Genomic DNA, 13,082 nt, shown 5'->3' with positions numbered 1-13,082 from the left:
CCTCCATTGGGCCATTTTTAAAAAGTATTTTTAGCAACTATAATAGGATGTCTGGGCAGTTGATATCAACTCCAACCTCTTGTGAAGATTCTGGAATGGGTTTTTCTTGGCATTCCTCTCAAAGCCTGTGATTGTCTCTGTTGCATTTTCCTTTCACACAACTTTCTATGTATATGCATGCAATACACAGTTCTGTGAATAATCTGCTTCTTTAATGATGACTTTTAGTCACTATTAAAGAAAATGACAGTCTTTGTGGAGACTGTCCATGTCTGTTCTAGACATCTGTCCAGTCAGCAGTCATCTCCATGATTCTGTCCTTCTGACGCTGAAGATCATTTAGAGGCTCAGGAAGTGCAAGTGTTTGGAGCAGGACTGGAACTATTGTTCAGATTTATTGAGATGAATTGATAATTGAAATAATTGTCAACTAATTTAGTAATCGATTAATTAACTGGAGAATGTAGACTCTGAGGAACACCATTTGCTGAAAGAATCAGAGCAGTAATTAAGCCAAAACTGTTTATTTTCTTATTAAAAAGAAATGTAATTATTTGTTTACATTTTCTTAATTTATTTATTTTGTGCAAAAAAAGTCTGATGTGGTTAAATGAAATATCTACAGAATATGTTAATTTTTAAAACATTTTTATCTGGTTTCTTATCAAAATAATTGATTACAAAAATAATTTGTTAGTTCCAGCCTTAGTTTGGAGTTAATTAGTTTATTGGGTGAAATGCAGTGAGATTCCAACATTTAAGTGACATAGTAAAAAAAATAATCTGACACAAAATTTTGGGTTTTTGTACTCTTAAAGCCATAATCATCAAAATCACATAAAATGAAGGCTTGAAATATCTCAGTGGATGTAGAATGAATTCATTTCAAACATTTGAATATTTTTTAACAAGGTTATTTTATAAATCTCCATTTGTAACAGGCTTGATGTTGAATGTGAGCCACATTTCAGCTCTCCTGTTCCTTTCTCTGCAGCAAGGAGCCGTGGTTGGAGCGGCTGTACTACAGCTGCCAACGGCTGGACAAGCGGGAGCGCTGTGGGAGCGTGGACAGCAGCCGGTCGGACATGGTGCCACGGGCGCTGCTGAAAACCGAGGTGGTGCTGTGGCAATGGGCCGTCTGGGAGGCGGCGCAGTTCACCGTGTTGTCGAAGCTCCGCACGCCTCTGGGCCGAGCTCAGGACACCTTCCAGACCATCGAGGGTAAATGAGGACACTGAAAACAATGGAGGACCCAATTTCAAAGCATTAAATTACAAAGTCAACTTTATTTTAAGTTATATTTGAAAGCATTTTTATAAGAATTGAAGGCAACATAGCTACTTGATTGTGCTATAAAAGGGCATTATGTGGCTCGAAAACGCATAATACCGCCCCTTTAAATAAAGTTTGGGTTTCCACTGTAAGCTGCTGAGTTTCTGTTTTTGCGGTTGCATTTCAGGGATGATCCGAAGCCTGGCTGCACACAGTCTGAACCCGGAGCAGGACCTCGGAGCCTGGGCCGGTCCTGGAAGTGACGGAGACGGCCACCACTCAAACCAACTGCGCCTTACGCTGCTGCTGCAGTACCTGGAGAACCTGGAGAAGCTCATGTACAATGCCTACGAAGGCTGTGCTAACGCTCTTACTGCTCCACCAAAGGTGTGTAGAAGTGGTAGAAATGACCCCTGACCTCAGTGTTGCTTGAATCATTTTATTATAAGCTGTTAGATCAAACGACTTAAGGATGTATTCACACCAACTCTACTCAGTCCGCTTTAATCCAACGCCAGTCCGTTTGCCTAGAAAGTCCAGTTTGTTTAGGTGTGAATGTGATGCAGACGGAAAAAGCGAAAACTGGTCCACCTAAAAACATTGGTCTATATTTAGTAGAAGTGAACTCTGGTGTGGTTCCAGTGCATTTGTGAATTTATTCTGGGTAAATAAAACCAAAACAAACGCTAGAAAAAAGATTGACTCATGGTCTTTTGCCAAAGACAAAACAGAAATCCTACAACCACTAAAGTCTAACACCACTCTATGTCTATTTACATTTGATGAAGGGGGAAGTTGCATTCAGTGTCTTCTTCACAGGTTTTTGTGTTGTTTCCTTCAGTGGTTATTTCAGCGCCCCCACAGGTGAGGAGGGGAACAGGTTGCTCAAAGGGTTTGGTTGGTTTAACTCAGTGCAGACAGAAAGAATCGGACTGAGTCCAGCAGACTGTCACGTGTAGGAACACCACAAATCCCTGGCTGTGATTTTAATGAAGTGTTGTGTCGTCTTTGTCTATTTCAGGCCATTAAGACTTTCTTCTACACAAACCGCCAGACCTGCCAGGACTGGCTGACGAGAATCCGCCTGGCCTTGATGAGAGTCGGCCTTCTGTCTGGCCAGCCTGCAGTGACGGTCCGCCACGGCTTCGACTTGCTCACAGAGTTTAAGAACAGCGGTACCCAGGTCAGTACTCTGACCCGTCCAGGTTTCCACCGACTCCTATCTTTTTATTACAGTGACCAGGTTTTATAAGGTCATGGTTTCCTGGTTAGATGAGTGTAGTGTGCTGTGTGCTCAATAGGCTCCAGAGCTGGAAGTTCCCCTTGCGCTGCTGGTGGAAGCTCTGTGTGAGCTGCGCTGCCCTGAGGCCATCCAGGGCCTGGCGGCCTGGAGCCTGCTGACCTGTGGGAAGAACCTGGGCTGGCTGTCATCGGTTGCCCTGCAGGCTGAGGGACGGTGAGCACCTAACCTCGCACCTCAGATATTTTGTTCAAGTGTCGCATTGCGTTTTATTCCCTTGTTGCCCATTATTAAATGTGTGTTTGTTTAGGTTTGAGAAAGCAGCTTTAGAGTACCAGGATCAACTCTCTGCTGTGACTGGGATGGACTGCAGCATCAAAAGCTCTGACAGTTGCCTGCTTAAGCTGTCCAGCAGCACAAGCCCCAAACACACCAGCAATGGTAAGTCACCATACTTTATGTATGGCAAAAAATACAATCCCAGATTTTATTATGGATGCACAAGTCACTTTTTTCACTTCTGATACCGATGCCTGAGGTTTAGTATTGGCTGATACGATACCAAAAATCAGTGTTGAATCGACTTAAAATGTTTCTTTTGTAAAGCTGACATAAATGTATACAAATGTATTTGATTTGCACCCGTACAAAGTACAGCACACTTAAACACATCAACAACTTTAAACATGGAAAAACAACACAACTTTCATTTGTTCAGTCGGTGCAATTAGGAACGTAAGAATCCCTCTCCATGTGGAACTGTTGCTGTCCCTCTGAACAGGTGACAACAGGAAGACGGTGCTGCTGAAGGCCAGTGAGTGTTCACCTGAAGTGGTAAACTTCCTGGCCAACAAGGCCTGCCAGTGCTATGTGTCACTGTGTGACTGGGCCTCGGTCAGAGAGTGGCAGGCCACAGCCGGAGCCCTCAAGCAGAACTCTACCAACCCGGTCAGCATCAACCTGAGGACAGATTTCAACTACATCCAGGCCCTGTCCCGCTTCGAGGAAGGAGACCTGGCCGAGTGCCGGGCGCAGCTGGAGCTGCTGCCCGGAGAGGACTACAGCTCTCTTGGCAGCAACAAGGACAAGCTGGGTAAGTGTAGAGAGCGACTGAACTTTGAAATGGTATGTGGACAGTGAAAGCATTTTCTAATGAGGTGATGTGATGCATACATGTGCTCAGATTTGAAGAGGCTTCTGCCCTCCATGAGTCCAGATCCCACTGAGCTGCAGAGAGCCATCGAGGTGCAGCTGCTGCGCAGTGCTGTCGGTGCCATGGCGAAAGCCAATCAGCAGCAGGAGCAGAGGAACACGTCCAGTCCAGAGTGAGCAACCCACCACTCTTCTGAAACAAAGCTGAGCATTTTATTAGGAACTCTACAATCCACAGACGCATAGACCTGTCACAATAACTGGACAAAATATTGTCCAGCAAAATGTTGTTTTGAGACCATTTTCAAGTAATGTGTTGATAATGGTATAATCATGCACGTCTGCCCTCTCAAGGACCACTGAGAGGATCCCTCTCAGGAGGGCTTTTAAAATGACTAGTGATTTTAAAATCATTAGGGCTGGCTTAAGTCACCAGCCCTAGTTATTTGAACGATTAATCGGATTAATCATCATGAGTCGATTACTGAAATAATCGCCAACTAATTTAGTAATCGTCAACATTAATACATGCAATTAATCTGAAAATTTGAACATGTGAATAATACATAATGCAGATTAATGGAACTACCTGTTTTGACCTAAAAACCTCTGTCCCGCTGAGGGTTCTGCGGTTCATAGCAGCGTTATGAACTCCATCCAATGAGCGATGGACAGCAACAGATGATAGTTTTCCGTGACTGCAGAAAGCAACAAAAGTTTAGCTTTTTTCCACCTTCTTTGTATTGCATCGATAACCTGCGTGAATCTGCAGACATGTTTGGTTTGAGACAAAAGATTTTTTTTAAATGTTGACACAGTGGTGGTTTTTGATATGGGATGTATGGGCAGTTTATTTATACTTCAAGCTTACAAGGTTAGGCACAGTGATTAATCAAAGCGCCAAAGTGTGATTAATCTGATTACATTTTATAATTGATTGACAGCACTAGTGTTTAGGCAGCTCAAATGTTGAAGTGATTGAAATGTGTGACGTTATGACCCTGTTTAATGTTCTGTTGCAGTACGTTGGTGCGATGTTTGAAGCAGACGGGGAGGATCTGCCTCGGCCCCCTCCGCCTGTCCACCCTCACTCTGTCGGACGCCCTGCCCACCCTGTCCACCCTGCAGCTGCACTGCACCACCGCCCTGGAGAACACCCTCACAGGCCAAGACGTGAGCACCAGCAACACCCACAATGAGCTGCAATTTGATAAACACACCTTTGTTTACTAAAACGACTTTTGTGCTCACTCTTGGTTTCATTTGCAGGACTGTGTGATTCCTCTTAGCAGTGAGGCGTTAAACTCTTGTAAACAACAAGATGTGCAGCTTTTCCTGCAAGCTCTAAGATATTCCACCTTCCAAAGACAACTGCTCCAAAAACTCCAGAAGGGTAATAATAAATGAAACAGAATTACTAAATTTATCAGGGAAATATCCTGAAATCATCCTGAATGTCTTGTTTTGCCACCTTCCATGTTGCCTAGGTTACTCCTCCTCAATAGACGGCCATCTCTTGGAGCTTTGTCTAACCACTGTCAAATTTGCCCGGAAGAAGGGCAACATAGCTCTAGCGTCTCGTCTCCTTGGCCAGTGCACTGACAGGACGCAGGAAGAGAAGCAGGAAGAGGATCTGTGTCAGGGGTTTAAGCGGCTCTCTTTGGACGGCACTGTGGGGGAGAAATGGGGACCAGAGGTTCAGATAGAAAAGGCCAAAGTGCTGCGAACTGCAGGTATGGAACAAACTTTCCTCCCACTTCCCTCCCTTCATTTCCATCTCCTGTGAGTTTGTTCTTCCTTTCAGATCTACATGAAATCAGGACTGAAACGATGAATCGGATTAATCGGCAACTAATTTAGAAATGGATTAATCGTTAACTGGAGTATACACACTCAAAAAAGGCCATTTCCTGAGAGAAGTGCACACTCAGAGCAGTAACTAAGCCAAAACTGGACAAAAAATATTACAACACATACAAACAGGAAGTTAAATTAGAAGATGGTCAAAATTTATATGAGTTGCAGTGATTGGTCAGACAAGAAGGAAATATAGAAAACATTAAGATGATTGGGCAGACTGTTTAATATTCTTTACAAAATTTGCAAATATCAAATATTTAGACAACCAAACACTAAGTTAACAAGTCCTATTGGTGATGACAGACAAAATTGGCTTATTTAATTTTACATTGTCATATTAAAGAGATGCTTTCAACTGATCATATTAATTCAAACAAGTGGTTTCTCTAATTACTACTTTTCTATTCATTATTAATTTATTTTTGATTATAGAGTCCCTTAAGGCCTTGTAAGAATGTAATGACAACTGATATTAAGTGTATTGACCTTTTTTGTGTCTGACCAGTGACAGACATTGCCATAAGAGTGACGGATTGATGGACACATAGATGTTACATGGCACTTTTTCAAAACAAATGTTTACTTTCTGTAGACAGAATGAACACTGTCATAGAAAAATGTGACCAAGAAAAGAACATGGGGTTTAAATCTCCATACTGTGTACACAGAAAGCTTGGGCTCACAGTTTCTGAGTGGACAAACCAGAATGATGCAGAGCTGAGATTTGCAGATGTCTTTACTCTCCGTTCAGTTTCCTTTAAGAAAGTCTCTGTTGTCTGCAGGCCAGTCAGTGGCTGCCATGGAGATGCTGAGTGGGGCAGCTCTGTCCTACTGCCAGCTGGGGAAGAATGAGGGTGCAGCCTGCCGCTCTCTGCTGACTCTCTGCAAATGGTTGCTAGCTGACTGGAAGGACATGACACCCCAGCTTAAACAGGCAGGCATCACGATTATTGTTTGAGCTTTACAGATGTTGGTAGCTTGTTTTTTACATTGTTATATAAATACCAAACATTACAACTGTTGTATTTACATTCATAATGTTCTATTGCGCTGTATTAAAGGGGCAGTACTACGTAAAATCAACTTTTTTTAGCATTACATCACATTACAATGTTATTCCGTCATTAAAACCCTATCTGGAGTGTTGCTTTAATCCTTTCATTCATGTTTGAGAAATTCTTTAATCTCCATGACAACCATTCAGGTTCCAAAAACCTGACCCCACCTTCAAGGCGCAGCTCCTCCTCAGAGGTGCATTTTCAAAGTCTGCGAGTTTTCTCTCCTCAGAGCAGCCCTACCCTGTAACACCTCCACTCAGACTAGCCAGCAGCAGTTAACGACTGCACCTGTTTATAATGAACTGCTGAGCAACAACTTCTTAGTGCAACGTTGGTAAAACGTTGTTAAAGGGTTAAAGAGATAGAGGTCCAATTTTAAGGAGTTCAGTTAGGAAGTCATATTTGATCTATAGCATTTTTTTAACAATGGAAGGTAACATAGTTACTTGATTGTGCTATAAAATGGCATTATGTGCCTGGTGAAAGCATAAAACTGCTCCTTTAAATGTGATGTGTTTATGACGGAGCGATTTGTTTTAGGTCGTAAAGAAGTCAGGAGCTGTGAACTCGTCTGCTTTGGGCAACATGTCACCTCTGAGCCGAAATATAGCCGAGCTGCTGGAGCTTCCTCTGGAAGATCAGAGCATTCCCCACATCACACCAGTAACATCAGGTAAAGCTGGATGACTAATACATGATGAGTGTCAATATCCCATTTGAATATTGTTGTTTTTTTCTGTTTATGTGTAAAAAAAATATGTCCAGAAAGTTCATGATGTCTGGCTTCATGCTGGTTTTACTGGTCTCTATTCCATTTTTTTGAATCTCTCCAGTGAACGTGGGAGTGGGAGAACCAGACTTTGTTCTGGGCCAGCTCTACCAGCTGTCCACCAGCCTTGCTCCAGAAATGGCCAAGTCCTGGGCGGCTCTGGCCAGCTGGGCCTACCGCTGGGGCAGGAAGGTGGTGGATAACGCCAGGTTGGTGAACCCTCCTGCACGTTGACCATTGTTGTTTCACAGTCAGGTCTACAACTAAGCTGTGAATTGAATTTAGGTCAGGGTTAATGTTAGGCATGTAATGGCTAGGTTTAGAGTAAATGTCTGGGTCAGGCTGTATGAATGAATTAAAAATGAATGGAAAACAATACAAAGTCCTCAGAACAATAGAAGTATAAAGATGTAAGTGTGTGTGTGTGTGTGTGTGTGTGTCAGATCTTTCAACAGTTTACCTGTTTTTAGTAGCCTGAAAAGAATGGGAGGAATATGCTATAAACATTTCTGGAGTAAAAACCATAATATTAACACTTTTTTGTAAATAAAATAATTGCTTTAGTCAATTCTATTTGTGCAGCAAATTTTGGCAACAAAGCAGTTCAAAGTGCTTTACATCATAAAAACATCAAACAGTCATTATAATAAAACAACCAAACATTTTGCCAAATGTCATCAAAATCATCAAGTAAAGTAAATCTGTTTTCTCTTCAGCCAAGGGGAGGGTCTGCCTCTCCTTCCAGGAGAGAAGAAGGACATAGAGGAGCTGCTGCCTGCAAACACCAGCGAAGAAGATAAAGAAACCATCTTCAGCATTCTGGGACAGGCCATGTGTCGACCGACGGGCATACAGGTAGAGCAGGCTTTAAAAGAAGAGACAAGGCAAGACGATACTAATACACTGGGATCAACGTGTCATTTAGCTGCATTTTAAGTAGAGCTGCACTGATAAAGTTTGGGAGTTCGGTGATCGACCGATGCTTACATGTGAACATCTACCTCAGCAACGGCCTAAAAATTACCCACTGTCCTCTATTGCTCTGCACCTGATGATCCTTTTTTAATTGATTGTTTGGATGATTAATTGGATTAAAAGAAAAATTGGCACTTGATTCTGTACATTTTTCATTTAGACACTCAAGCCGTTTTCCATACAATATTAGAAATGGATTAAAAATGGAAATAAATATTTCAATTGATTTTTAAATAAGGAAATAAACATTATATTTCCTAAAACATCCTTCTAACATCAACTTGTGAAGATCTCGTCTCTCTTTGCTTGATGGAACTTTAGTCCAGTGTACAGCTGATCTGATGATTATTTTTTGATTAATAATTAGACGGCAAAAGGCGATCAATAGATTTTTTTTTTTTCCCCCAGAATTTGAACTACTCAAGGAGATCTGGGTAAAACAGACAAATCTTAAATGCAAAATGTATATATTTTTGTTCAGTTTTGGCTACAGTGTGCTGTTTTCCCACAAAGGACCCATTTTTATTTTGAGTTTGGATGCTCCAGTTAGCGATTAATTGATTACTAATTTACTAGATAATAATTAATTAATCATAGTAAATCGGCTGAACGGTCCCAGGCTTAACGCTGTTCTGTGCGGCAGGATGAGGACATGGCCCTGCAGCAGGAGGACAATGAGGACGACATGGTGGATGTGATCTGGCGCCAGCTGACCGGCTCCTGCCCCTGGCTCGGAGATGCCGGCCAGAATGTGACGGACGGCCTGATCCAGGTCTGGAGGCGGGTTGTGGACCGGATCTTTGGACTGTATCGCGTCTCCTGCCACGCTTATTTCACCTTCCTGAAGCTGAATGCAGGACAGGTGAGGAGGGCAGGTCCCGGCCCGCAGCACCGTGCAGTTTCCGGTTCTGTTCAGGTTTCTCTCAGTGCATGCTGGTTTTTGGTTTTCGCAGGTGCTCGTTGATGAAGACGACCCGAAGCTCCTGCTGTCCTGCCACGGCGGCAAACAGAGCAACGATGACGTTATCGTCATGGCAACACTGCGTCTCCTTCGGCTTTTGGTGAAGCACGCCGGTGAACTGAGGGAGGGGCTGGAGCTGGGCTTGGCCTCCACCCCCACCTCGCCCTGGAGGCGTACGTTCCAAACACGTTCGCTTGTGTTTTCTGTTGGCAGAGAAGCCGACGTTACGAGAATAACATTCTGGAGCTTTCTTCTGACCGTTCCTGACTCGTCTCTCCCTCAGGCATCATCCCACAACTGTTCTCACGTCTCAACCATCCAGAGGCTTACATCCGACAGAGCATATGCAGCCTGCTATGTCGGGTGGCCCAGGACTCACCCCACCTGATCCTCTACCCGGCCATTGTAGGATCACTGTCTCTGGGAGGAGAGGCTCAGAGCGCAGGTACGCTTCACTTTTATCCAGCTTAGAGGGACACTTCTACCGACTACATATAATAATAATAATAATAATAATACATTTTATTTGAAAGGCGCCTTTCTGGCACTCAAGGACACCGTACAAAGAACGAAAAATAGCAAAAACAATAAAATATAGCACTTAAAAGTAGGTAGAATAAATACACAACAATGTATCTATATAAAATCTATATGTAAATCTATGTAAAAATCTATATAAAAATCAAGCAAACCAATTGTGTCATGTTGAAAAGGCAGATCTAAAAAGGTGTGTTTTAAGTTCGATTTTAAATTTAGGGAATGAATTTATGTTTCTAAGATGAGGTGGTAGGGAGTTCCAGAGTTGGGGGGCAGAGCAACTGAAAGCTCTGCTCCCCATGGTAGTAAGACGGACAGAGGGGACAGACAAATGGATAGAGGAGGATGATCTGAGGGAACGAGAGGGAGTGGCAATATGAATAAGATTGGAGAGATATAGTGGGGAAAGATTGTAAAGAGCCTTAAAAGTATACAGAAGAATTTTGTATTCTATGCGGAACTTGGTAGGCAGCCAATGAAGTCTTTGCAAGATAGGAGTGATGTGGTGCATGGATGGGGTTTTAGTAATGATACGGGCAGCTGAATTCTGGACCAGTTGAAGCTTATGAAGAGATTTCTGGGTGAGACCAAACAGAAGGGAGTTGCAATAGTCCAGGCGTGATGTCACAAGACAGTGAACAAGAATGGCAGCGGAATGGGAAGTAAGGGAGGGGCGAAGACGGTTGATGTTGCGTAGATGAAAATAAGCTGAGCGGGTAATATTGTTAATATGAGACTGGAAAGAAAGGGTGCTGTCAAGAATAACACCCAGACTCTTTACCTGAGGGGAGGGGAAAACGGAACAGTTATCAATTTCAAGACTAAAGTTTTTGATTTTGGCCAGATTAGATTTAGTACCAATGAGAAGGACCTCCGTTTTATCACTATTAAGCTTAAGTAGATTAGAGGAGAACCAGGATTTAATTTCAGTCAAGCAATCAGTAAGCGAGGATGGTGGAAGGTTGGAGGCGGGCTTACTGGAAACATAAAGCTGGGTGTCATCCGCATAACAGTGAAAATCAATGTTATATTTACGAAAAATATTACCCAGGGGAAGAAGATAAATAATAAAAAGAAGGGGCCCTAAAACAGAGCCCTGGGGAACTCCTGATGTAACAGAGGAAGGCTGGGAAGAAAAGGTTTTGATCCGAACGAACTGAGTGCGGCAGGAAAGATATGATTTAAACCAGTTTAGAGGAGTCTGAGTGATACCAATGGAAGACAGTCTATTAAGTAGGGTGACATGACAAATAGTGTCAAACGCTGCACTCAAATCAAGTAAGATAAGAATGGACAGCAAGCCAGAGTCAGCTGCCATAAGGAGGTCATTAGTGATTTTTATGAGAGCTGTTTCTGTACTATGGAGGGGACGAAAACCAGACTGAAACAGTTCATACAGGTTATTGTTGGATAAATAAGTGTGAAGTTGTGATGCTACTATCTTCTCAAGAATTTTAGAGATGAAAGGCAAGTTGGAGATAGGACGAAAATTATTCAGATTGTAGTAATCAGCACCAGGTTTTTTTAAAATAGGAGTTATGGCAGCAATTTTAAACGATGCAGGAACTTTTCCAGTGGAGAGAGAGGAGTGAATAATGGTAGAAATAAGAGGGATTATGGTTGAAGCACAGGCTTTAACCAGGACTGTAGGAAGAGGATCAAGCAGACAGGTGGACGAGTTGGACTTATGTATTAGACTTGTAATTTCTGAAGTTGTTGGGAGCTGGAAGGAGGAGAAGGAATGGGCTGGAGGAGAAAGTTCAAAAACAGAACAGGGGAAGGGTTGTGAGCTGAGTTTCTGGTGAATCTTTAGAATTTTGCTGTCAAAAAATGACATGAGAGAATTACAAAAATCAGTTGAACACAGATATGAAGGTAGAGAGTCCGGGGTTCGAATAATGTTCTTATAAAGTGAGAATATTGACTTGGTGGAACCTTCATTTGAACAGATTAGACCAGTGTAATAGAGGGATTTGGCTTGAGTAATACAGTCCTTATAGTGTACTATGTAATTTTTATAAATGTCTTTATGAACAGCTAGTCCAGTTTTCCGATAGAGCCTGTCAAGTTGCCGTCCTTTGGCCTTCATGAGCCGAAGTTCAGGAGTAAACCAGGGGGCAGAACGAGCAAAAGAAACAGATCTGGTTTTTAGCGGAGCAAGAGAGTTGAGTATTGAGTGAAGACCAGTGTTATAATATGAGACCAGGTCGTCAAGAGCAGTTGAATTTAAAGTGGAGTATATGTTGTCCATGAGAGAATTTACACTGGAGGAGAGAGAATTTAAATTAATATCCTTAATGTTACGAAAAGAAATAAGACGGGAAAGCTTAGTGATTGAGAGAGGAAGACAAATGTTAAATGAAAGAAGAAAATGGTCAGTTATGGCAAGTTCATCTGCTTTACAATCAGAAGGGGAAACACCAGAATAACAGACTAGATCCAGGACATGACCCTTGGAATGAGTGGGAAAATTGATGAGCTGCTGGAGACCAAAGCTCTGGAGGCAGGATGAAAAGTCTTTAGTCAGAGGACTATTGCAATCATCCATATGAATATTGAAATCACCCAATATTATAATGTTTGGTGAAAGGATTGACAAGTGAGTAAGGAGAGCAGCAAAGTCATTCACAAAGGCATTATTAGTTTTCGGGGGACGATAGATGGTTGCAATGATGGTGGGGGTAGGTCCAGAAAGCTGACACACAGTTGATTCGAATGAGGAGAAGGTGGGAGCAGACAACGGCGAGACTATCCACTCCTCGCGGTGGATTACCGCGAGACCTCCTCCCCGGCCGGTGCCACGGGGTTGAGAGATGTAAACAAACCCCGGTGGAGCAGAATCGTTAAGCTGAGAGAAGTCATTAGGTTGTTGCCAGGTCTCAGTCAAGCATAGAAAGTCAAACTTACGGTCAGTAAGGAGATCCTGGATGAGATGTCCCTTGCCCGTGAGTGAGCGGATGTTAAGCAGACCGAAGTTTACAGAGGAATTATCAGACTTTACAGGAGTGTTAGCTGACCGGGCTAGGCAAGCTAGCACACTGCGGTCAACAACCCTGCTGGGAGCACGCCGGAGACGACGAGAGGTAGACCAGATGGATTTTATGGGTTTCGAAATGTCCTCTTGGGTGTTCCGACGAGACCCGCGGTGGATGTATTTCCGGCGTGGTAAGGGGGTTGCATCCAAGATGAACAGTGAAGCAAGAGAGGGTGTAGGTAGATGAGACCGCAGCCGAAGGAGTTCAGCAGCAGAGTACTGGA

The 13,082-nt window shown here is 43.0% G+C and overlaps 1 protein-coding gene across 2 annotated transcripts in view; it reads left to right on the top strand.

Moving 5' to 3' along the window:
- smg1 (SMG1 nonsense mediated mRNA decay associated PI3K related kinase) overlaps nucleotides 1-13,082 on the top strand; it is a 54,462-nt gene that overhangs the window by 16,907 nt on the left and 24,473 nt on the right. For both annotated transcript variants that reach the window (XM_032588093.1, XM_032588092.1), the window contains 17 exons: nucleotides 995-1,221; nucleotides 1,460-1,659; nucleotides 2,294-2,455; nucleotides 2,574-2,728; nucleotides 2,823-2,953; nucleotides 3,294-3,605; nucleotides 3,696-3,837; nucleotides 4,687-4,837; nucleotides 4,934-5,057; nucleotides 5,152-5,397; nucleotides 6,307-6,458; nucleotides 7,123-7,255; nucleotides 7,416-7,560; nucleotides 8,068-8,206; nucleotides 8,970-9,188; nucleotides 9,280-9,460; nucleotides 9,571-9,732. In XM_032588093.1, coding sequence (XP_032443984.1) covers nucleotides 995-1,221; nucleotides 1,460-1,659; nucleotides 2,294-2,455; nucleotides 2,574-2,728; nucleotides 2,823-2,953; nucleotides 3,294-3,605; nucleotides 3,696-3,837; nucleotides 4,687-4,837; nucleotides 4,934-5,057; nucleotides 5,152-5,397; nucleotides 6,307-6,458; nucleotides 7,123-7,255; nucleotides 7,416-7,560; nucleotides 8,068-8,206; nucleotides 8,970-9,188; nucleotides 9,280-9,460; nucleotides 9,571-9,732 — 2,981 coding nt within the window. The remainder of the gene's footprint in view (nucleotides 1-994; nucleotides 1,222-1,459; nucleotides 1,660-2,293; nucleotides 2,456-2,573; nucleotides 2,729-2,822; nucleotides 2,954-3,293; nucleotides 3,606-3,695; nucleotides 3,838-4,686; nucleotides 4,838-4,933; nucleotides 5,058-5,151; nucleotides 5,398-6,306; nucleotides 6,459-7,122; nucleotides 7,256-7,415; nucleotides 7,561-8,067; nucleotides 8,207-8,969; nucleotides 9,189-9,279; nucleotides 9,461-9,570; nucleotides 9,733-13,082) is intronic.

This window comes from Xiphophorus hellerii, chromosome 16, assembly GCF_003331165.1.
Source record: "Xiphophorus hellerii strain 12219 chromosome 16, Xiphophorus_hellerii-4.1, whole genome shotgun sequence".
Taxonomy (NCBI): domain Eukaryota; kingdom Metazoa; phylum Chordata; class Actinopteri; order Cyprinodontiformes; family Poeciliidae; genus Xiphophorus; species Xiphophorus hellerii.
Note: the sequence above shows the minus strand (reverse complement) of the source record. Positions and strands in the feature narration are given on the sequence as shown.